At 41.5% G+C, this 25,121-nt stretch overlaps 2 protein-coding genes across 2 annotated transcripts in view; both read right to left on the bottom strand.

The window, feature by feature from the left end:
* Window positions 1-22,764, bottom strand: part of PCOLCE2 (procollagen C-endopeptidase enhancer 2) — a 62,467-nt gene extending 39,703 nt beyond the window's left edge. The window contains exons 1-2 of the mRNA XM_036996432.2: window positions 22,339-22,764; window positions 21,197-21,305 (exon numbers count right to left, since the gene is read on the bottom strand). Coding sequence (XP_036852327.1) covers window positions 21,197-21,305; window positions 22,339-22,421 — 192 coding nt within the window. The 5' untranslated portion in view covers window positions 22,422-22,764. The remainder of the gene's footprint in view (window positions 1-21,196; window positions 21,306-22,338) is intronic.
* On the bottom strand, window positions 21,312-22,325 carry LOC118967990 (uncharacterized). The gene is made up of 2 exons (XM_036996433.2): window positions 21,737-22,325; window positions 21,312-21,595 (listed from the first exon to the last, which is right to left on the bottom strand). The coding sequence occupies exons 1-2, from the start codon at window positions 22,146-22,148 to the stop codon at window positions 21,348-21,350; spliced, it is 660 nt and encodes a 219-aa protein (XP_036852328.1). The 5' UTR covers window positions 22,149-22,325; the 3' UTR covers window positions 21,312-21,347.
* Window positions 22,765-25,121: the final 2,357 nt, after the last annotated feature.

Below are 25,121 nucleotides of genomic sequence, written 5' to 3' on the forward strand. Positions count from 1 at the left end.
CAATTAGACAAAACAAAGAAATACAAGGAATCCAGATTGGTAAAGAAGAAGTTAAACTCACTATTTGCAGATGACATGATATTGTACATAAAAAACCCTAAAGACTCCACTCCAAAATTACTAGAACTGATATCGGAATACAGCAAAGTTGCAGGATACAAAATTAACACACAGAAACCTGTGGCTTTCCTATACACTAACAATGAACTAATAGAAAGAGAAATCAGGAAAACAATTCCATTCACAATTGCATCAGAAAGAATAAAATACCTAGGAATAAAAAACCTAACCAAAGAAGTGAAAGACCTATACCCTGAAAACTATAAGACACTCTTAAGAGAAATTAAAGAGGACACTAACAAATGGAAATTCATCCCATGCTCTTGGCTAGGAAGAATTAATATCGTCAAAATGGCCATCCTGCCCAATATACAGATTTGATATCAATATGTATCTGAAATCAATATACAGATTTGATGCAATCCCTATCAAATTACCAACAACATTCTTCAACGAACTGGAACAAATAGTTCAAAAATTCATATGGAAACACCAAAAACCCCAAATAGCCAAAGCAATCCGGATAAAGAAGAATAAAGTCGGGGGGATCTCACTCCCCAACTTCAAGCTCTACTACAAAGTCACAGTAATCAAGACAATTTGGTACTGGCACAAGAACAGAGCCACAGACCAATTGAACAGAATAGAGACTCCAGACATTAACCCAAACACATATGGTCAATTAATATTCGATAAAGGAGCCATGGACATATAATGGGGAAATGACAGTCTCTTCAACAGATGGTGCTGGCAAAACTGGACAGCTACATGTAAGAGAATGAAACTGGTTCACTGTCTATCCCCATACACTAAAGTAAATTCAAAATGGATCAAATACCTGAATGTAAGTCATGAAACCATAAAACTCTTAGAAAAAAACATAGGCAAAAATCTCTTGGACATAAACACGAGCAACTTCTTCATGAACATATTTCCCCAGGCAAGGGAAACAAAAGCAAAAATGAACAAGTGGGACTATATCAAGCTGAAAAGCTTCTGTACAGCAAAGGACACCATCAATAGAACAAAAAGGTACCCTACAGTATGGGAGAATATATTCATAAATGACAGATCTGATAAAGGCTTGACATTCAAAATACAGAAAGAGCTCACGCACCTCAACCAACAAAAAGCAAATAATCCAATTAAAAAATGGGCAGAGGAGCTGAACAGACAGTTCTCCAAAGAAGAAATTCAGATGGCCAACAGACACATGAAAAGATGCTCCACATCGCTAGTTATTAGAGAAATGCAAATTAAAACCACAATGAGGTATCACCTCACACCAGTAAGGATGGCCACCATCCAAAAGACAAACGACAACAAATGTTGGCAAGGTTTTGGAGAAAGGGGAACCCTCCTACACTGCTGGTGGGAATGTAAATTAGTTCAACCATTGTGGAAAGAAATATGGAGGATGCTCAAATAGACTTACATTTGACCCAGGAATTCCACTTCTAGGAATTTACCGTAAGGATGCAGAAACCCAGTTTGAAAAAGACAGATGCACCCCTATGTTTATTGCAGCACTATTTACAATAGCCAAGAAATGGAAGCAACCTAAGTGTCCATCAGTAGACGAATGGATAAAGAAGAGGTGGTACATACACACAATGGAATATTATTCAGCCATAAGAAGAAAACAAATCCTACCATTTGCAACAACATGGATGGAGCTAGAGGGTATTATGCTCAGTGAAATAAGCCAAGCAGAGAAAGACAAATACCAAATGATTTCACTCATCTGTGTAGTATTAAGAACAAAAGAAAAACTGAAGGAACAAAACAGCAGCAGAATCACAGACCCCAAGAATGGACTAACAGTTACCAAAGGGAAAGAGACTGGGGAGAATGGGAGGGTAGGGAGGGATAAGGGCGGGGAAGAAGAAAAGGGATATTATGATTAGCATGTATAATGTGGGGGATGGGGGAAAGGGAAGGGCTGTGCAACACAGAGAAGACAAGTAGTGATTCTACAACATCTTACTATGCTGATGGACAGTGACTGTAATGGGGTTTGGCGGGGGGGACTTGGGGTAGGGGAGAGCCTAGTAAACATAATGTTCTTCATGTAATTGTAAATTAATGATAACAAAATAAATTTAAAAAAAAACACGTGGGGGAAATTTTCGAAAAAAATGACAAAGAAAGTATTACACACTGAACATGTTAACTCATGATAAAAAATCAAACTAACTATGGAGAGTTTGGAATACTTTGTGTGACGGGGAAGGAAGAAAGGAAATGCAGATATGATAAGAGTGTTTAATCATAGGTTACTTTTTCCCTTTTTAAAAAATTCACTTAATTTCTTGTTGGTATCACCATAGTGATGATGGCCAAAGGACGCCAGTGAGCAAAAGAAAAAACAGTCAGATAGGCAAATAGACCAGTGGGATAGAGCAGAAAGTCCAAATATACACTCACACCTATGTGGTCAATCAACTTCTGGCAAAGATGTCGAAGTACTTCAACAGGTGAAAAGACAGTCTTTTCAACAAAAGATGTTGGAAAAACTGGAAATTCACACATACAAAAATATGAATCCTGACTCCCACTTCACACCATGCACAAATTAATTTGAGAAGGGTGATAGACACAAGTGTAAGAGCTAAACCTATAAAGCTTCTAGAAGAAAATAAAGGAGAATATCTTTATAATCCTGGGCAGCAAGAAAGAACCACTGCAAGAGTAAAAGTTGATAAATTGGCCTTCAAAGATTTTTAAATTTCTGCTCATCAAAAGATACTATTAATGAAATGAGTAGATAATTTACCCCAAGAAAACAAGATCCCAGATTCAAAAAGAGATACACACCCCTATGTTGACCGCAGCACTATTTACAATAGCCAAGACATGGAAGCAACCTAAGTGTCCATCAGTAGATGAATGGATAAAGAAGAGGTGGTACATATACACAATGGAATATTATTCAGCCATAAGAAGAAAACAAATCATACCATTTGCAACATGGGTGGGGTATTACACTCAGTGAAATAAGCCAGCCGGAGAAAGAGAAATACCATATGATTTCCCTCATTTGTGAAGTGTAACAACGAAGCAAAACTGAAGAAACAAAACAACAGCAGACTCACAGATTCCAAGAAGGGAGTAGGGGTTACTAAAGGAAAGCGGGTGGGGAAGGAGGGAGAAGGGGAATAAGGGTCACTATGATAAGCACATATAATGTAGGGGGGTCACGGGGAAGGCAGTATAGCACAGAGAAGACAAGTAGTGACTCTATAGCATCTTACTACGCTGAGGGACAGTGACTGCAATGGGGCGTGGGGGGGACTTGATAACATGGGTGAATGTAATAACCACAGTGTTGCTCATGTGAAACCTTTATAAGATTGTGTATCAATGATACTGTAGTAAAAACAATGGGTAGATAAATCACAGATGGGAAGAAAATATTTGCTATATATATATATATATATATATATATATATATATATATAAAACAATATATTCAGAATAAAGAACTCCTACACTTAATGATAATGATTTAACTCCTACTTTTAATGATAAAAGACAGATAATCCAATAAAATACGTGGGCAAAAGACTTGAACAGACACTTCACAAAGACCAATATGCACATGAAAAGAGTTCAAGCTCATTAGTCATCAGAGAAATGCAAACTTAAATCACAATGAGACATTACTACGCACCTCCTGGAAGAGCTAAAATTAGGAAGACTGATGATACCAAATGCCAGAACGTGGAGCAAACAAAGCCTTGTACCACTGTTAGTGAGAGTGTAAAATGGTTATCACTCTGGAAACTGATCTAGCAGTTTCAAAGTTATATGTGTCCCTATCCCACGACTCAGCAATCCCACTCCCAGGTTTCTACCCAAGAGAAAAGAAAACATATATGCATTAAAAGCCTTACACAAGAGGATTCCTATACAGACACTTTATTCACAACAGCTTCAGTCTAGAAGAAGCATAAATGTTCATCAACAGGAGAATGGATAAACAAATTGTGGTGTTTTCATACAATGGAATAGTACTTAGCTATGAAAGGAACAAACTACTGACACTCAGATAAATCCAAAAGCATGCTGAGTAAACTATGGAGGAAAGAAAAGAGTACATTCCACATTATTCCATTTTTATGAACTTCTAGAACAAGAAAAACTAATCTCTGGTGCTGGCCCCTTGGACGGAGCAGGGATCAGTTGGGGAGGAGCAAGAGGGAAGGCTCTGGGTCCTGGAAATGTTCATCTTGATGGAGGTATCGATGACACAGGTGTACTCATTTCTCAAACGCCTTGAATTGTAAATTTAAGATTTGTATATTTCACTGCATATAAAGTGTACTTAACAACCCCAAAACTAAAACAAGCAGAAACATACTGCCATACAGGTGGTATGAACATATATTTATCAATCTACTGAATTTAGGAAAGCACTTACTGCTTACTGAATGCCCAATAAATGTTGGCCAAAATTACAAGTATTATCTATCACAACAAAGCCACTAGAGAAGTGCCACCTACGTCATTGTGCAAACCTGAAACATGCTATTTCGTAAAGTATGAAAATGATAGGAATCTCTGTAACAAATTGCTCTGAAACCCAGTGATACTCCATCACTCTGTGCTGTCATACAAATCCCATAATTCACTACATGTGACATCCAATTTATCCTGTCTTGTTAATATCAACTGCATCGTTAATTTGAAGTAACAGCCACTCCATATATAAATAAAGAAGAAAATATCAGCACTTAATTTGATAGTTGCCCAAAGGAGCTAAAGTTGAGTTGCTGTGGAAGGTTGTGACTATGGTTCCTGGTCTCTGCTCAGAGAAGGACCTGAGACACGTGAGATGACGGAAGCAGGAGTTGATGAAAACTTGTGAGTAAAACCCAGTAATGCAATGGCTGTAAACGCTTCTCAGATGAATGTAGGTTCTATGCGGGAAGGGCATGGAACACAAGGGAACACAATAATTCTTTAATTTCTTCCAGGAAGGCTATCCAATTTTTTTAAATATATTAATCAAATATTTATCAAATACCTACTGTGCATCAGGTCACAGGCTAGGTTCTAAGGAAAAGACAATAGTAACTGTGGCTCCTGCTGTTAAGGAGAGCATTGTCCCAGATACTGTTTCTCAAGTATTTAGCCTCCAAAGTCCATTTAGTGGATTTTAGGAATAAACACAGTTTAGCAATGTTAGGCCTGTTTTCAAAAGTCTGAAATGAAATGACTATCTTATTTTAATACTATTTTCACATAAAGCAAGAAGGATGATTTCAAATTACATTTGGTAATAGTCCCAAAGGCAGTCAGTTTTAGTTTTTATTCTCATCTCCACATGGTAGAAAAGCATAACTAAGAATAAGAGGATGTCAAGCATGGTAGCAAGTGTTTGCTGGCTTTGTAAGATAGTTCTGGATAGTCAAATCAAATTAGGACCCATTATAATGGAATGATTTCTCATTAGAAACTGCAGTGTTCTGTAAATAGGCCAATGGACATAAACTCAAGACCTAAAAAGCTGCCTGTTTCAATTTGGGTGAAAGCAGTGAATGGATTCCTGATTCTAGCTCTAATAACACTTAGCTCTAGAAAGTTCTTTTTCATCTTCTGCTGCAGCATTTGGGTGTGGCTTTGAAAATGTGGCCAACACTAAGTTATTGATTCATTTCTTTGAAAAGTGAAGAAAAACATCCCATATGCCAAACTCTCAGCAACCCAGCCCCTTTGTATCATAGCTCAAGCTACAAAGATTCCAATACCTTACTTTCAATGCAAAACAGCAGCATTTTGGCTTTGAATAGCCCAGGCAAGAAATGGGGCTTACTGCTTCAATAAAATATGTGGGCTGTCTTCATTTCAAAATTTTGCATGAGCCCCTTCACCTTCTAATTTTTGTTATTTCCTCAAGCACCAATGCAAGAATAGGGAGCAAATTGTTACCTGCTGCCTGTTCTCTGTTGGACGACCAGGATTTGCTGTGGGGTCCGACGTAGCCCTCAGCATAACGTGCCGAACCAGAGCATCTGATACCGCGCCGGAGCCACACCCACCTCCACCTGTCACCGCTAAGCCCAGCGCCATCCTAACAGTTTGCTCAGGCCAGTAACTTTGAAGCCATCCTCGGGTCCTCTCTTTTTCTTCCTCCTCACATTTTGCCCACCAAGAAGTCTTAATGGCCCTGTTTTAAAGTATATCCGGAAACTGACCATCCCTCACCACCTCCATCGCTCCCACACTGGTCCATGCCATCATCATCTCTCACCTAAATCACAGCAACAGTCAGTCCACTAACTGATCTCCTTGCTTCCACCCCCAGCACTTCATCCTCTTAACACAGCCTCCAGGATGACCCTTTAAAAACACAAGCCACGTTACCTCACTCCATTGCCTAAAACAGTGGCTCTGTGACGGTTAGTTTCACATGTCAACGTGGCTGAGCTGCAGTATACAGCTGTTCAGTCAAGCAGTCAGTATTGCTGTGAAGGTATTTCATAGACGTGTTAACATCTAAAATCCGCTTAATTTAAGTAAAGGAGACTTGTCTTGATAGTGTGGGCAGGCCGCTTCCAATCAGCTGGATGGCCTTAAGAGCAAAACCAAGGTTTCCCTGACAGGCAGCATGCCTAAAGACAGCACCAGTGCCTGACAGTTCCTGCTCGCCGACCTGCCCAACAAACAGGGGGGCAGGCAGCCCCCACAACCATGCAAACCAATTCCTCAAAATGTCTCTTTATATAAGTATGTATTCATGTATGCATATGTATCCGTGTATTTACAGGTATATATGTGGATACACCTATGTACACATGCATATGTTTGTGTGTATGTATGCATGTATGTATACATATGTATACACCTCTCCCACTGCTTCTGGTTCTGTGGAGAACCTGCACAGGTGCCCTGTGTCAAACATCTTCCATTTGCCTCTCTGGATCCATTCTCCACCCATCTCTCCCCTACTCTCCTCCCTGGGTGGCTGACCTGGATGAACAAATTCATCAACAGCTGTCTTCCAGTTGCTTGTGGCCAATGGGAAGCCCCAACAGGTCACTGAAAACAGGGAGGAGAGTTAGGTCGGGATACATATTTACTTCCCTCTTTCTCTAGGAAGTCACCTTGGGTTGACTCCTGGGTTCCAGCAATAGCTCCCTCCTCTAGGCTTCCCTACCCTTTTTAAACAGCCTTTTTGTAAAGAAACCCTTCCTGAGCCATCCTATTTTGACAGTGCTGTTTTCTACTGGGGCCTGACAGACAGACTGAGTATCTCACTCACATGGGTCTACAAGGCCTCACAGGGTCTGCCACACCCTCCCTGTCTGGCCTCAGCTTCCACTAGCCCTTTTGTTCTCTCCACAGCCCTCCTGGCTGCCCCAGTACAGGCACGTAGAGCCCCCTCAAGGTCAAGAGTCTCTGTTTACCTGGCTCACTGATGTATCTCAGTGACTAAACAGATGCCTGGAGCATGGTAGGTGCCCAGTAAATATTTTTTGCATCGATCAAATAAAATAATTTCACTGATTCCCATACCAGCTGCCTTTGTTATTGTAGCCGTAACTGGCACTCCATCTTCTGTCTTCATCACCACTCACAAAATGATATGGAATGAGGAGCAGGGTCTTCCCCTGCTGCATGGCTCTGCAGTACGAGCTCCCACGTCTGCTTCCCTTGCAGACGCGCCCCTGGGCCACTGACTGCATGTCTGCGGTAAGCGTGAGGGTCACTGTTCTGCAAGTGTCATCTCAACAGGATGACAAAGGTACTGTCAGTTCATCCTCACAAAATGCTAAGAATTCCCCCAAAAATAACTTTTTTCCTATAAATATTTATGGCCTAAAGGGAATCAAATACCTCAACTTAAATATAGTACTTCAGATGATGTTGTTTAATGTTACAATGGCCAATTCACCAAACAACTATACAAATGTTAGAATAATGATATAGTCTGACCTCTAACATTCAGCCTTATATTACCTATACTTTCATAAGCATTTGTTAGCTTAAGGACAAAATAATGTTTTTTCTGAAGTTAACTAGGTATTCATATCTATTTCCCTATTTAACTATTTACAAGTTCCACCCCAAAATGGCTTTATACATGCAGTTAATAGCTTTCAAAGTCAGAGTTAATACTGCTGCATTATACTGTTGCATATGCAATAAATATAATGTACATTTATACTTCAGCTGAATAGCGGAATGTCAACACAGAAAACATTCACTCCATGATGCATCGGAATGATCACTGTATTGGAAAGTAAATATTCAGAAATCAGCATTAAATCCGAAGGGTGTGTTCCTCTGTTTATGTCACTGGTGGATGCTGACTGGTGGCCAACCAGTTCACCACATGGTGACTGGTAACGCACAAACTCGAGGGGGCAGCGCAGACGGTACACCTATGGAACACAACCAGAGACACGTGGGGAGGACACAGGAAGAGACGACGTCTTTCAACGGTAGCATTCTATAGACTACAGACCTTTATGCAATGTCTCCTTCCCCAGAAACCTTTGGCAACACACGGGTATTTTTCTGCAGAGAACCGTAGCTTCTGTGCTGTTCTGCCTAAACGCAGGGGGAGTAATCAACCTATTCATTCACACATTTTTTTCACTCAGCTGCTACTACATGTGTCAGACATTATCCCAGTTAGCTACTGGGAAGACAGACATGAAAACAAGGGGTTGCCTTCAAGAGCTTTACAGTGTACTGGAGGAGGCAGATTAGTAAACAGATGCTTAGTGATCAGCGCTACAGCACAGGTACACCCTGGATGCCATGGGCCACAGACGCAGTGGATGTCCATCCCCTTGGGACTCTCAGGAAGGCCGTCTGGTAATATCTTTGGGACTTAAATAAGTCTGTGATGTTTTCTATTTTAAGAAAACCAGTTTTGTTATTTTCAGATTTGTAGCTAAGATTTATAAAGAGTACTGAAACAATATATGTATTGCTAAGATTTATAGGGATAAATAAATAAATACACACACACACACACATATATATCTAAGGTTTATGGAGAATAAAACAAGTTCATTAAAATTATAACTCACAATTATAGTAACAAAAACAAATACACTGGGCATCTCTTAAAGTAGCTTCCTGGCTCCTGATGATTCCCCTTGCTTCATTTTTTTTTTACCAGCTTTTTTTACCACTTTTGGGAATATATATATTCCCAAACAATGTATGCTTAAAGAAAATAGCGCAAGTTCCTACCAACTTGATGACTATGCCAGAACCCCCCTAAGATCCCAGTTGTTCTGGAGTATCTCCCAGGAGTGTCTACACAGGCCCATATGGCAAGCTGGCTCCCTAGTGATCACGATCACCATGTCTTTTCACTCTTATTACTGGAAAACACTTCGGTGGCTCCTCCAAAAGCTAAACACAGAATTGCCATATGATCCAGCTTAGGAGTATGTCCGAAGAAATTGAAGGCAGGGGTTCAAACAGACACTTGTACCCGATGTTCATGGCACCCCAAATGGAAATAACCCAAATGTCCATTAACAGATGAATAATCAAAACATTCCTGCTGATGGACATGCCCTCCAAGTCCCCCAGACTGGCTGGTGAGGAGGAAGCCTCTGGCGCTTTCACGTGCGCTGTTTCCCGATGCCCCTAACAGTCCACGCCCTCCCATGGGTGCAGACGCTTGTGCATGGGGAGGAAGACAGCCTCCTGGAAACTCTGCATCACCCTGGGACCCGAGGCACACTGCTCACAGGAACACAGCCCACAGCTCCTCCCCTCTCCACCTCGCAGGTGTCAAAAACCCAACCAACCAAAGGAGCAAACCAAATCCATGACCTTTGTCCATGAGCAAGGCCTTCCCATTCACAGACATCCAGAAGACATTTTGTACTCTGTCAGGGACAAGAAACCTCAGAGGCTGCTTAATGCCACACACCAGACTATCCGCATTCAGAGCACTGGTGATTGCACAATTTCTCCAAGAACCATCAGTGAGTAGATGTTTTGCATCATCCAGGTTTCAGCCCGTATGTCATACCATCAGTGTCAGTCTCTCTTCTTCACCTTGTTTTACTGTCTTCATGGGACCTATTCCCACCCTTCGCTTTTTGATCTACTGTATTGCCTCTCTTTGCCCTCTAGAATGTAAACACTATCGGGGCAAGGACCTTTGCTATTATATCCTTAGAATATAAAACAGGGCCTGACACATGAAGGAATAATAATTTTTTTGAGTGTTTACCACTGTTCTTAATACCATACATGCAATAACTAATTTAATCCCCTCAGTGATCGTAGGAGTATAACTGGCCACATTTTGTAGGTGAGGAAATTGGGACAGGTCAGCTAACAAACTCAAGGTCATACAGCTGAAGGAAGTAATTATTTTGGTAATCTGTGCCTGCATAACAAACACCCCCAAAATTAGTGGCTTAAAACAACAAAGTACTCTTATTTCTCATGGTTCTGTGAGTTCACTGTCCTTAGCTGGGTGCTCTTGCTTGAATTATCTCATGCAGTATTACCAATTAAGTGAGGGCTTAAGTCTTCTGGAGGCTTAACTGGGCTGCTCCTCCAAGACGACTTCATCACTCCCACGCCTGGCACCTCAGCTGGGAAAACCTGAACAACTGGGGGCCAGGTGGACTTCTCTCTCGCCTCGATGCCTCTCCACAGGGCTAGCTTGGGCTTCCTCATAGCATGGTGATCCTTACATGGTGACTAGCTTCCCCCAGAGTGCGTATTTTGAAAGGCTAAGGCAAACCTTTAAGATGTCTTGTGCCCTGGCCCCAGAAGTCACGTAGAGTCACTTCTGCCCTGTTCTATTTGTTTCATGGGGTCAGCCCAGATTCAATGTTTAGGGGTACTAGAAGGCATGATTACTGGGGGGAGGGGGTCTCATCTTTGGAGACTCACCAAGACACCAGTAGAGCTGGCATCTGGACACAGGCCACATGGCTCCAGACACTACATTCTTAACTACTGTATCATGGGCTGTCTCTATTAGGAAGTAATGAATAAACTCATTAGTTAATCTGTATAACTAGAGGGGACTATTCTGGTGATTTGGGGCTGCAAAGGTGAATTAAATGCTCCACTTTTAAAGATGGAAAATTATTTGCAATTTTTAACTGACAATCCTTTCTCTGCCTCTAAATACCCTGGTTTCCAAAGGTAAGGGACACATAGGGTCGGTGCTGGGCCAGAGGACGCTGGTTGGGGAATATGGCTCGAGGAGAAGCGGGGAAGGTTTGGAAGCACTTCTGTGGAAAAAGTCTTGTGAAAGATCATATTTTTACATGAAGAAAGGACATAGTGAGGAGGAATGGGTATTTCCAATGGGAGCTAGCCATGCCCCAAAGGGATTGCCATCCAGCTTGAAAGACATTGGCTTATAGACAAGCTCTACACAAACACCACACTTTTATGCCTTATTACAGCTCTGGAACAGAGGTTGAAAAAATTAGTAATTACCACCACCACCATTTACTGAGTGCCTGCTTGCACCAAGCACCATATTACAGGCCTTTCACCCATGACCTCCTTCAATCTTCACCATCACCCTTAAAGGCAGGTTTGACCATGATAACCAACTTTGGAAAGTTCTGGAAACTGCATCACATTCACTAGCTATTAGTAAATGGTTGACCAATGTGTCAGTATGACTCTCCAATGCCCATTCCTCTGCTCAGGGAACAATGCAACACGTACAGCCCCCACCACGAACCTTGTTGCTCTGCACCGTTGATACCTGTGTCTGGGGCACCTCCTGGCCTCGTGAGAGCCTCCTTGCCCCCTAGTCCCACTCAAAGATGTGGTTTTCCAACCTCTGCAGCCTCTGTGCCCAATGCAGCATCTGACCTCTGGTAGGAACTCTAAAAATGGTCTTAATGAATTATGATTTCTTCAGAGAAGGTCAATTATAACCCAGGGCTTTTAGAAAGTCTGTGTCTAGCAATCATTTCTAGGAGCTGTAAGCAGCAATAAAATTTCCGCCGGCTCCCCTGTGCCCTCTTCTCCTCAGCCTCATCCACGGAACAGCCCATCTCTGCTAAATGGCCTCTCCCTCCCTCCATATTTTAGGAAACACTATTTTATTATATGTAGTGCTCAGGAGTGTCCTGGCCATGAAAGAGGTGATATTCAGAGGCAGGGCTGTGCAGCTTTAACTCCAACTCCCTCTGTCTCTGTGGGTGTTCCCTTTATTTTTAGATGTTTATATTGGTTTTCCAGAGACTTGCCACACTGCCTCTCATATCTAACAAATAACATATCTGGAGAAAACATTTCTGTTCTCCCAAGCTCCTAGAGTAAGAAATTCAAGAATACCCAGAAACATTACTTATTGCCCCTGTTCATAAACCTGCTAAATTAGAAAGATCTACTGTGTAAGTTGAAGGTAATGATTACATTTTTCATAGGATCAAGGAACAATAATCCATAAATATAAAACCTCACTATGCAAAGAACATGGGACAGCAACTACCAACAGGAATACTTTTCTAACTAAACAGAACAATGGGTAGGAGAAAAGAGAGAAACCCTTGGAATTAGGAGCCCCCTAAATGGCGCCAGCATAAAGCAGCCAACAAATGACACCACTCTTGTTTCTACTGCCAATACCTGATAGATTTTAAGGAATCTGCCAATTTATGCAATTTCACATCATAAATTGAACTCTAGAGGTGGGCAAGGGATGTGAAAGTAATCCCTTCATCTTTTTAGTAATACATTTAAAGAACTCCTTTCTGGGTGTGTTACCTTTGTTAAATGCCTTCTCAATTTATACTGTTTTTTAATAGCAGGGTTTTAAATGTGTTCCATTGTTATGTTGCTATTTTGGGGAAAAAATGACTTTTCTTGGTCATTAATACATTATTCAAAAGACTCTCTTTCAGAAAAAAAGAAGTACCCAATGAGGACTTGATTTTCATGGTTTCTCATTTTCTTTTCTACTCATGAAGCCCTTTCTGAGGTATCTGCCTTAGCCCAGCACTAAAAATACAAGCAGAACAAATAAGCACATTTATAAAACATCAGGTTTTTGACACATAAAAACACATTTGATTTCCCTGGGTAAGAGCAAAGAAAAACAAAACAGAACCAAGCAACAGAAGCCCTTAAAAGCAAGCAGAAAACTAAACAAATTTAGAAAAACTGGATCAAGGCCCCAATGGGAAAACATCAACTTCTTGCTTATTTATATAGGGTTTATATTCTCCCTGCTACCCAGAAGGTTTAAGGCAGCAAGGAAAATGTTTTAATTCTCTCAGTATCTTTTCAGCTGAAACCAAATCGGGACAGTTTAAGTGTCCTAAGAATCACAAAGTCTCGAATTAGACTCTTAATGAAAAACAAAACCAATTAAAAACAGCTATAGTGCTCTTATGCCTTTCAAACTGGTGCTCAAGCTTGGGTGTGCGGACATTTTCTGTTAATTATACTAACCTTTACTAAGGAATCAGATGTAAATAATATTAAGTGAAGCACAGGGTTAAATTACCATTCAGGCAGCTGAAATAACCAAGCCTAGTCCCACAAATGTACATATCTATTTTTTTTAAAAACCCATGGTTAAGACCGGAATGTAAGTCTCTATACAATTCTAAACCCTACATGTAGTTTAAAGCCAGGAAATATGTGTGTAAGGCCAAAATTCCGTGCGCTTATCTGTCCTCTTGTGGTTATGCCAGGTAAATAATAGTGTCAGTAATCTTGGAACCCTTTGCTATACCCTTAGGTATAATTAAATGACTTAAATATTGAATTCCTGTCTAAATTCACTGTTTTCTGAAATAATACACCTTTCACTAATGGTACTAGAACACCACCGTGTGTTTCAATTTTCACACAGCTCCACGTTTCCATTACCACCAGCTTCTCATGAAGCCATAAGGTGACTGAGAAGTCATAATTCCTAATCACATTTTTAATCTACCATTTCTTTAAACTAAATGTGAATGCCATTTAAATTTAATGAGACTTTTGGAGGACAGTTTCAGTATGACAACTTTAACATACTTTAGTAGCAAAATTATCCATAAGGCAAACGGTACAGGAATGCCTTTATGTAATTTGTTAGGCATATCAAGGCATGGGCTGTAAAATAGCCCTGTGATAAAAAGGGCATAGCAACACTTTCTCAAGTCTTAAGAGCAGCACAGTTGGAAAAATTATCACATGGGGCAATGATTATTTTCATTTAAATAATCCAAGATCTTCAATGATTTAAAAAATGTATATACACCTTATTCCACATTATCAATACTTAAAACTTCTCACAGTGACCATCATCATTATTTACAAATATAACTGCTACTGGTTTTGTCTGCTCCCTACCATATTATAAACAACCCAAGGACAAAACCATAGCTTGTCATGTTCCCTCCAGGGCCCACCTAGGGCCAAGAACAGAGGTGCTCACTAAGCCTTGGGTGACTATTTATTTACTTGCTAAATAAGTGTATAATAGTGCATTTGTGTGCACCAAGTAAAAAGATTTTGTGCTAGTCGTTTCATACCATTTGCAGGCATGATGATATTAACCGAGATACAAGTTCCTTAGACCTCAGTTTCCCTACTTGTTAAATGGACATATTAATATGTTTCCCACCAACATCACGGAATTGGATAGGAATGAAATAAAATGATACAATATATTTGAAGGTAGGCTGAAAAACATACATTATTACTTTAGATCTATAATCTATATGATAACAAGTATATTTAATGTCAACTGAATAGAAAAAATAAGTAGTTATCAAAATGTTGGTACATGCATTACCTGGGAAATCTGAAGACCTTTTACATATGATAATTTGTGCTTTGCTTCTTGTGCATTAATTAGCTACATATGGACAGTCCTGCCACATACTTTCAGCTTAAATGGAACTGTTCCTATTCATTGCTATACTTCTATTCCTATTTTTGGCAAAGGTCTGTGACTTTCCGACCCTCTCACATTATTTACTTCAGTTAAACAAATCTCCAATACCAAATTTTAAACTGCTCAAATGTTTACTGATTTTTCCCAAACCAGATTTCTCCTGAAAATAATAACTAAAACCTTCAATAACTGACTCTCTTAAAATTATTTTGGAAATAAGGAAGAGACATAACTAATAAATACCTTGTAATTTCAATAATGATTTTTAACAGTAGGACCACATACATGAATGATCTCATTTTGAAAGCTGTTTTGTAAATTATTCCCAATTAAATCCAAGAGCAAAATCATTTTCACTGATATCTGCATGCCAATTACTGTTTCTGTTAGATAACAGCAACTGCCTAACACAGCAGATATACTACTTAGTTTTAATTTCAGGGACCAATTTAAAATAACAATTCCTACATAACTATTCCAAGAGAGTTCCCAGAAGGTTCTAAGCTTCAAGTTTCCTCTAATTTTCATAGCTGCTAAAAACAAAGTTTCAGCTGGTTCCACTCAATCAGCCATACCATGTAGCCAAAGTTAAAATCTGAATAGGATGGCTCTCACCAGGTATTATTTGGCTATGAGTGCCTTTTTTCTTATTTAAATAATTGTGTCAAGTCATCAGTATAAATCTCTCATTCTAATATGGGACTGTGAGCAAGTTAAGGATACCACAGTCATAGAACAGAAGAAGTATTGGTGATTCACCAAGTTTGCAATGAACTTATAATGAAATCGTTAATGGAATGGATCTTCATGTCTTCCTGGGAGCCGAGAAGGCAAGGGGTCCGTTGGGCTTCCTCTCACTTCCCACTGAGCTTGGGGAGCACATCACCGTGGGCAGCCCCTCATGCTCATAACTCCTACGTATTCACCGGTGTGCCTCCAGCACCTAGCCCACCGTGCCTGGTGGGCTATTCTTAAACGTGTCTTGCCAATGCAGTGAACTAAATCATGCTGGTTGTGTCCTTGCTGACAATGGTCCACTCTCCCAGACTTCCTTTAGGGATCTCAGACATGTGTCTCCTGCTATCGTCTTGCCCTTATGGACACATACCCAGCAGGAGGGCCGCTGTGAGAGAGAGGTCCGGGTGGTGATGTGTCAACACGTGGAGTTTCATTTCTTGTTGTAGAGCTTGGTACAGGTGGAGGGACCGGTTCTTATCCTTAAATCAGTTGGGTGACTTTTGTCTCAGCCCAATCCTGTTGTCCTTCCAGGGTTGCTTAGAAGAGAACGAGCCACCATCTTCTAAACGATTATACATACCTTAGCTGCCAAATTATACTTAGGAACTCCCCCTGCCACTGACACACACCTAGACTAGGTATTTTACGCAGATGCTTCTCAGGCTACAATCCTGAAAATCAACACTTACGGGAAACTAAGGAACCCTCAACCCCATCATGGACTAGAAAATATTTAATAATTTCTTCACCCACAAATTGTCTGATTTAATCACTAACTGTACATGTTTGAGAATACACTCAGCAATATCTAAGACTAGTTGGAGGACACTGGCTTGGTGGCCAGAAGATAAAGCTGAGTCAAAAGGCTTGAGGTCCAGTCACAGCATCAATACTACAGAGAGCAAGCGTCAGCTTCCCCGTCTGCAAAGCAGAAGTACAACTGAGCAGCATGAAGTGCCTGCACGCTCAGCATATCTTCACAAGTAAAATTAACCTCAAAAATTCTCTAGAACAGCACTGTTCAAAGGAACTTTCTGAGATGATGAAAATATTCATATTATAAACTGTCTATATGGTAGCCACATGAGGCTACTGAGCACTGGAAATACATCTAGTGTGAATAAGGAATGGAATTTTTAATTTTTTATTTCATTTTAACTAATTTAAGTTTAAATAGCCAATGAGGATAGTGTATTGAACAGTACAGTTATCCAAGAAAGAGCTACAAAAATTTTAAAGTACTATAATTTAGAGACAAATCTACATTTCCAGTCTGCAGGCTGTACTTCGATTCCAGAATGTTCAATACAGTTGGCTAGAAAGTTTGGTTGTACAGCTAGTATTCACCCTTCCCAAAGCAAACATGCTAACATCAGACTCTCCAATCCCCACTGATAAGATACAGTTTAATGAAAACGTTTTTGGGGTGAAAGTGACCTCGCTGGGACACGTCTCCAGTCTGGAAGAGTGGAATGTGGCAGGTGAGCGGTGAGGGGCACAATATTTTCTCTTCAGCCACAGGAACTCGAGTTTGAGGGCTACTCTGAAGCTCTTCCATCTTGAGGGGTCTCCCTGATGTTTCAATAAAGGTGATACTGAATTATCCAGTGGAAACTCTATTCTTGGTCTACTGACTGCAGGAGAGGAAGATGCAGTGGGTCCACTGACTCTGGGAAAGCCTTTGATAGACTGACTCCGGTGAGGCCGCCCTGACCACTGTCCCATTTGGAGCAGCTGCCAAGCGAGGGTCCAGCGCCTGGTGTTCTGGCCTCGCAGCTGGGGCCACTGCTGCCTAACTGCATTCAGAACTGCTAACACGAAGGCTCCAGGTGGAGGAGTCCACGTCTCTCCATCACCTTTGTTACAGCCCTTGTCCACTCCATTGTCTTCTCTTCCTGGTACCGCAGTAGCTTCCCAATGGGTCTCCTACACTGCCCTGTGTTATTTTATTTTAAAAATATTTTTGTTGTGGTAAAATATATATAGCATAACATTTACCATTTTAACCACTTTAAGTGTACAGTTCCATAGCATTCAGTACACTGATGCTGTTGTGCAACCATCACCACTAAGAAGTTTCTCATCTTCCCCAAATGTAACTCTGTGTCCATTAACTATTAACTCCATTCTCCCCTCCCCAGCCCCTGGCAACCACCACTCTACCTTCTATCTATGAATTTGACTACGCTAGATACCACATATCAGTGGAATCCTATAATATTTTTTCTGTTATGACTGGCTTATTTCACTTAGCACGATGTCTTCAAGATTCATCGATGTTGCAGCATGTGTCAGAATTCCCTTACTTTTCAAGGCTGAAAAATGTTCCTGGGTAGGTTACAATCACATTCTGTTTATCCATTTATCTGTGCATAGGTGTATGGGTTGCTTCCGTCTTTTAGCTATTGTGAATAATGCTGCCAGGAATATAGACATATAAGTATCTGTTCAAGTCCAGGCTTTCACTTCTTTTGAGTCTATATGCAGAAGCAGAATTATTGGCAATATAGTAGTTCTATGTTTAATTCCTTGAGAAAAGGCCATACTGTTTTCCACAGCAGCTGCACCATTTTACATTCCCACCAGCAATGCATGAGGATTCCAAATTTTCTACATCTTTGCCAACACTTGGTGTTTTCTGTTTGTTTTTTATAATAGCCATCCTAATGGATGTGAAGTGGTATCTTTTATTGTTATAACACATTTACCACTACCCAATATTTTCATGTTCACCTGTTTGTTTAAGCATTAACTGCCTGTCTCCCCAAACCAGAGTGCTAGCTGCACGAGGGCCAAGAGCCTGACTGGCTGCCCTGTTTGCCGTCATGACCCAAACAGTACCAGCACTGAACACACATTCATTCCATGAGTGAGGGACCTCATGGCCACCAGCTTTGGCTCTACCACCGTTCTCCTTTGTATTAACCCCCGCAGGGGCTACCGGAGCTGGGGAGCTCTCTTCTGCTACTCTGACAGAGCAGAGGTCTATAAAGAACTGGTAAGATTTTTACAACTGAATTAGTCCTATTCCTTGTGAAATATAAGGGAATAAAGATGCTGTCACAGTGAGCCCCTGAAAGCACCCAGGGCCTTTATGAACACTCTGCTGAGGCTGTAATTACAACCAAGAGAATGTGCTGGGCTCATCTGGAAGGTCCTGGTAGCCACTCATATGCAAACATAAAGGAGGCAGCCCCTTGGAATAGAATAAACTTAACCAGTTAAGATGGAAAAATATAAAACTTTTAATTGGAAAAGCAAATTGTTTAGTCCTTTCTTCTGCATTATCTATGCTTTCTAAAAATATGCTTTTTTCAAAAGAGCCTGGCATTTGCTACTCAAATTCATGACTATGAGTTTAGGCAGTCTGGGCAAATCACAAATATGTCACAGATACTGCTTGTCCTCTGATTGCTTTCCCTTCTTTCCCCAGTTGATAAAAGAGATAATGATTTGAAGCTGTCACACCCATCTTGGACTGTCTACCTTTAGCTTCCTTTACGTGAGAGCGAATCAAACTTCTGTTTGAGCCATCGGGTTGAGATCGGGTCTCTGTTACTGGGAGCCAACCTAGTCCTAACGCACATGGAATCTCTCCAGTGAGAATACAGGAGAAGTCAAGCACAGAAATAAGTTCTTTCTAGGGACAAATGACAAAGTAGATCGTTTCATATAAGTCCAAGTTGTTTTTAGCTAATGCCAAGCCCAGCTCAGCCAGTGTGGTGAGGGGGTGGCAGTGATCTGCCATATTGCCTGTGGGTCAGAAGGAAGGACAAGTCCATTCCTACAATAATGAGGGTAATGAAAATGGTAAGTGTGGCTAACATTTTTCGAGCATTTATTATATCCCAGGCACTGAGCTGAAGGGCATTATATGTACTGTCTCATGTTATCTTCACAGTAATCCTGAGGTTTAAAGAAGATAAACCCTGGTCACACAGCTTATGAATGCTGGAACAAGAATTTGAACCCAGGGAAATCTAAGCCCACAGGCCTCACTTTTACGCTGCATCCAAATAGAACATCTATCATATTTCCCCCAGACACACAGAAGAGTGAGGGAGTCAGACCTCCCCTCAGGCACACCACTCCTTTACCAAGGAAAAACTTTCCCTGGACACCCTCCCCTGCATCAAAGTTTGATGCCATACCAAAAACACGTGGCCAGCCATGAATTTCTACTTGTTAGGTGCATAATGCCTCTTAATCACTAATTTCCTTGGATCGTTTTTTAACTAATAGTCACTTAAAAACACCTCTCATACAAAAACCAAGTTACATGTTTGTTTTCGAACCTTATACTTCACGTTTAGGATACTATCAATATTTCAAAGCTGTTTTTTATGACTTACTCTCTCTTGGCCCCATGTGTTACAATAACAATAAAATCTGTACTGTTCATCAGATAGTATTTTATAGGAGAGCATCAATGCATATAGGAGCCATGTTTTGTATTAGGGAGGGGGACCCCTCATATTTGACCTGGCAAAAAACTTCTTGGTGGGAATGCCTCATTGCAGAATAAATTTCACTGTAGTTGGGTAACAGCAGATTAAACAAATTTTTGATCAAGTCAATTTATGTAATTTTTTTAGGCCTCACCTTCCCTCCCCAACTATAAAAAGGGGATAATAATAATTACTCTCTCAGAGTGATTTCAAGGATGCAGTAAAATAAATTATGCTTGTTAACTACTTAGCACAATACCTGGCACATAGTACGTGCCCAATAAGACTGAAGCTCAGTGAGTGGCACAACCTGACTGAGGCTCTCAGCAAACCAACGTGTTCAATGACCAAATCACTTCCCAACAATGAAAAAATGAAGAAGATAACAGTCACTACTATGGTGACAGGAAAGATGAGTCAGTCTAGATGACTCTAAATCCAGACTTTTTTTCAAAAAAACTGTCTGTCTCTATAACTCTGACTTATCTTGACTCAGCATACCGTATGCCATGCTAACCAGCATGGGCATTTTAGGAGCCTTTGCTTGATATCTAGGCTTTCCTCCCCCTCAGTTATTATGATTCTCTATTTTTAGAGAATTGCCTTTAGTGCTGGTTTCAAGTCAGGAACATTAAGTGAGATTTTTTTTTTGCCTTGTTCTTTTCCCCTTCCCCCCCTATGGGTGTAAATAGTCAGGGCTGAGCACTACCTTTGATCTTCTATTTCCCACTGGGAGACATTTATGCAAGGCCCAGGCAACAGAGAGCTTCTAAAAGTCATCACAACAGGCCTTTGACTGGAAATAGCCTTAATTTTGAATCCATGACACTCAACAGTTAAGCTGGGTTTTCAGAAACACATCTGCTTTAAGAGTTTTCTCTTTCAAGTGTTATCTAGCACCCTTTCTAATCGCTTATGCAGGACACCACTTGTTCTATTAATAAAAATCTCCCAAAATTTGAGGTAAATCCAATGTTTCACTATTTCAAGCATTTGCTCTGACTCAAATCCTGACCCCAGAAAGAAAAGGCAAGCAGCCTTCCTGTTTCCAAAACACACTTCAAGAGAATACCCTTAAGAAAAAAATGCTTACTGTGATTTTCCAAGTACATTTGGTATTTGGAGGGTACACTCCAGGAAAACCTTGGCTGCCAATAAATCCAGACTCTCCAGTAAGAATGCCGCCACATGTGAAAACAGGCCTGGGAAAATAGAGCAAAGGAAACTTAATTTAAAACAGGGTCTCACAATCTAACGTCAGCTTTAGAAAGGTGTAGTCCATTAATATGGACACCGTTAATATTGATTAATAAATGCCTGCACCACCAGATGAGGGATTTTAAATAGTTGCTAGATCTTAGAATTCTATTTAAATTATAGCCTGATGAAGGATTCGGTGCGGCTGCCATCTGTCTGTATCGTAATAACACAAGATCAGTCGATCTATCCATCCATCCATATGCAAGCAAGTCCTCCACGGACTGGTAAGATCCTATAGGAAAATGGTAAACGGAAAAATGTAACTGGAGGGAGTGAGAGAGGGTGTGAGCTGGCTATGTGAGGTGCATGATTTTAAAGCTAGACAAGCAATTGGTTAATTAGCTGTTTTAATTTCCTGCATTTGGAGAAATACCTAGTTCTCTTCCTTTATTCTGAAAATCGCTGGCCATTGGCAGAGCCTCCCACTGAAAAGGAAGGCTGATGGTGGTGGAGGTGGACGAGGAGATGCCAAAGCTGGCCTTAGGGCAAGTCCCCCTGCCAGGTCTGGGGCCAGGCGGCAGTTCAGAGGTTGGCGAAGAGTTAACTTTCGGTGAGTGGCCCCCAGGGCGCCACGCCACTCGGGTTTTTTCCCCAGGCTTACGTCTTCGGGCAAATCCTCTCCGGGGCTGGGAAACAGAAGTAAACCGAAGTTCACATATTTGGGCCCCAGTGCTTCCCTCCGCCCGCAGAAACCTTCGGGGAGAGGAGCCGCGGGTCAGATAAGCCCCGCCACGTGGTGGCCGCGCGGGCGGCCGGCCCTCGGGCAGGCAGCGCTGCGGGCGCATGGGGGGCCCCGTGGGCAGGCGCGGCCCCGGCTCCTGGGAGCGGCCCGCGCGGGGGCGCCGGACGCCCGAGCCCGGGGAACGCGCACGGTCTTCCACGCGCCCCGCAGCGGATTGAGAGAAGCAGCCGCTAGGCTGCCGGGACAGAGGGCGGAAAGAAAGCAGAGAGAGAGCCCGGGCGGGGCGGCGTTACCTCTCCGGGGACTGCGGCCGCGCAAGCTGGGCGGAGGCGGCCAGCAGCAGGCAGAGCCGGGCCCAGGCGCGCGCGCCCCTCATGGCCGGTGTAGACGCTCGCCGCTCGTCCCCACGCCGGCGCGCGCACCGGGACACACGCCGGTCCGCACGCACCCAGGCTCACGGCCCGCACCCGCGCGCACAAACCCCGGCCCCTGGCCCGCACCCAGCCCGGCTCGCTCGCCCTAGCACAGCCGCGGGGCAGCCCAAGTATCCGGGTGTGCGCGGCAGGCGGGGTGGGGGCTCTTTTAAAAGTGAGTACGGTGCAGTCTGACTCTACGCTTCATTTCCCCCTAGGAGTTGCTCTGGCAGCCACAGGCCACTGCTGAATATCCCGTTTGTTCTCCGGCGTAGGGAGGGGCGGCTCCCAGGCCAGCGCCACCTCCTCTCCTGGGGCGGGAGGGCGTCTCCTCCCTGGCACCCCCGGATCCACCGCCCCTGTCACATCCCTCCTGCAGGGCCTGTGGGGAGAAGGGGAGGGGAACCCCTGCCGAGTGGTACCCAAGCGGGACCTGGCTCCCGGGTTCCCAGGCGATTCACAGGGAGGAGCTCATGGTTTGCTCTGGGGAGTGTTTTTCCCTAGTTATTTTTAAATGAGTATCAACGCCTGTGGGTTGCTGGAAAACCTCGGGTTCCTTCTCTATTTCTGTCTCCTACAAGCACCCAGACCTAAGGCAAAAAAAGGGATTCTATCATATTTTAACTCCTGTTCTCATACCCTTAACTTTAAGCGCACACACACGCACACACAGAGTAGGTTCCTTTCTGTTTTTACTCGTGTATGAGAATAGGGAAATAGTTTCTGTCCGGAGATTTAGAAATGCATTTTACGGAGGGATATGTGAGTGAACTGTCATTAACTGTATCAAAAAATGAAGACAGAACCTGAATCATCATAGCTCACCGTCCCGTGTTGTTCTGAAAATGGTGTTTCTTTGCAGGCATCTCTGTTCAGATCTTTTACAATTTCTTCTGTAGTATTGACGAGTTAATATTTACAGAGCATTTGTTTTTCTAAGAAAAATTCCAGCCTTGTGGAATCAGGCTTTCCTTTATTTAGTTACAGAAAAATGATTTTAAACCTTTATTTTGTTAAGTGCTTCCCAATAACCAGGGAATAATAAAAGGAAAACAACAGAATGGATTCATTGAGATTTTCAACAGCCACACCACCGCAAGAGGAATATAACTGAATTTAGATGCCTCGTTTGTGTTGTCCCCTCTAAAACTATTTTCACCTCTTTAAGCAAAAAAAAAAAAAAAAAAAATTAAGCATTAAGATAGTACTTATCAACACTTCATTTCTAATAATGTGTTTACAATGTTTAAGAATATAAACACTCCTTGCAAGGAAGTAAGTAAAAACCAGCTGCAATGAATAATCTGACTTTTAATAGTGGGGGAACCCAGGAGCCAAAAGCAAGAACCCAAATTTCCCTGTGGGATTTAAATTATCTTACTATTTTTTAAAAAGTGAAGGAAAAAAACACCAAGAAATACAACTTTAAAAAAAATTCTCTAACAGTACCACACCCTGTATGACATTAAAAAAAAAAAAGAAGATTACAAACTTTGGCAAACTACATAATATACTGAAACCTACACCCTCAACCCAATAAAAATTGTTTTGACAGCAAAGGGGAAAATAAACGCTTGTTTATTTTGCACACATTTCAAGAATATGCTATCCAATAGATGATATCAGATGTGTTTTAGATGGCATTTTATTACAAAGCCAAAGTGTTACATTATAAAGTAAAAATATTGCTCAATTCACTTTCTGGCAATGATTTGAAGTCATCATAGCCAGAAAATACTTAATTCTTAGGACCAAGCTAAGTCTTCAAAATTAAAATAAAAACAAAGTATTAAATGTGCCTAAATGCATAGGAAACAATTTGAATGTAACTATGCAACAGTAGGTTTTCTTCCTAATTTATAAACTGATGACTGTGTTCGTATCCTCATTAAATCGTTGTAGTTCCAACACCGATAGTTCTGATGTTGGAGACACATAGAAAGACGTTGATGTTACCATGTGATTTTAAAAGTTTACTAAAACCCATAGTATTTGCTCTTACAAACACATATATGACTTGGAACTACAGTTCTGACCAAAATTACAAACCTTAAATGTCCTTACAAACCTTAAATGTTTAGTAACTATGGGTTACTAAAACCCATAGTATTTGCTCTTACAAACACATATATGACTTGGAACTACAGTTCTGACCAAAATTACAAACCTTAAATTATGCAGATTAATATGTTAAAATTGAGCCCCGGAAACCCAAGTGAACTCTGAAGGTGTGTGTAAGGGCCATTTCCGTGAGACGAATTTCTGGACTCTAGAGATGGAGAACTGTTAGGATGGTCAGTGAGCCACAGAACTCTAGGGAATAAGAAGGGGAAAAGGTAGAGAAGCCCAAGCCCAGTATATACTGTATTTTCCAGTCTCTGCAGTTAACCAGGTTGCACAGAGAAAGCTGTGGCTGTGGGAATATGAAAATATTTGCTAACAAACTGACCCCTTGTAAAATTTGACCCCACTGAAACATTCCTGGCTGCATAATATGACCATCTAGACGGGCCCAGTATTTCAGCATCTTTGTTGTTTCATCTCCAATCAAATCAACCTACTAAACATCTTGAAAGCGCAATGTAAATACATCTTGAAAGCACAATGTAAATACACTGTTCATTCAATCCATAGTCCAGAAGTGATCTTGCAAAAGATACAGA

The sequence above is a fragment of the Manis javanica genome, chromosome 3 (assembly GCF_040802235.1).
Source record: "Manis javanica isolate MJ-LG chromosome 3, MJ_LKY, whole genome shotgun sequence".
NCBI classification, from domain to species: Eukaryota; Metazoa; Chordata; class Mammalia; order Pholidota; family Manidae; genus Manis; species Manis javanica.

What these genes read in the sequence shown, in the direction of transcription:
- LOC118967990 (XM_036996433.2), bottom strand. Translation starts at nt 22,148, where the DNA reads ATGCGCCCGCAGCGCTGCCTGCCCGAGGGCCGGCCGCCCGCGCGGCCA. An exon ending in GAATAAAGGAAGAGAACTAG is followed by an intron (nt 21,596 to 21,736) that starts GTATTTCTCCAA and finishes ATTTTCCTATAG; the next exon opens with GATCTTACCAGTCCGTGGAG.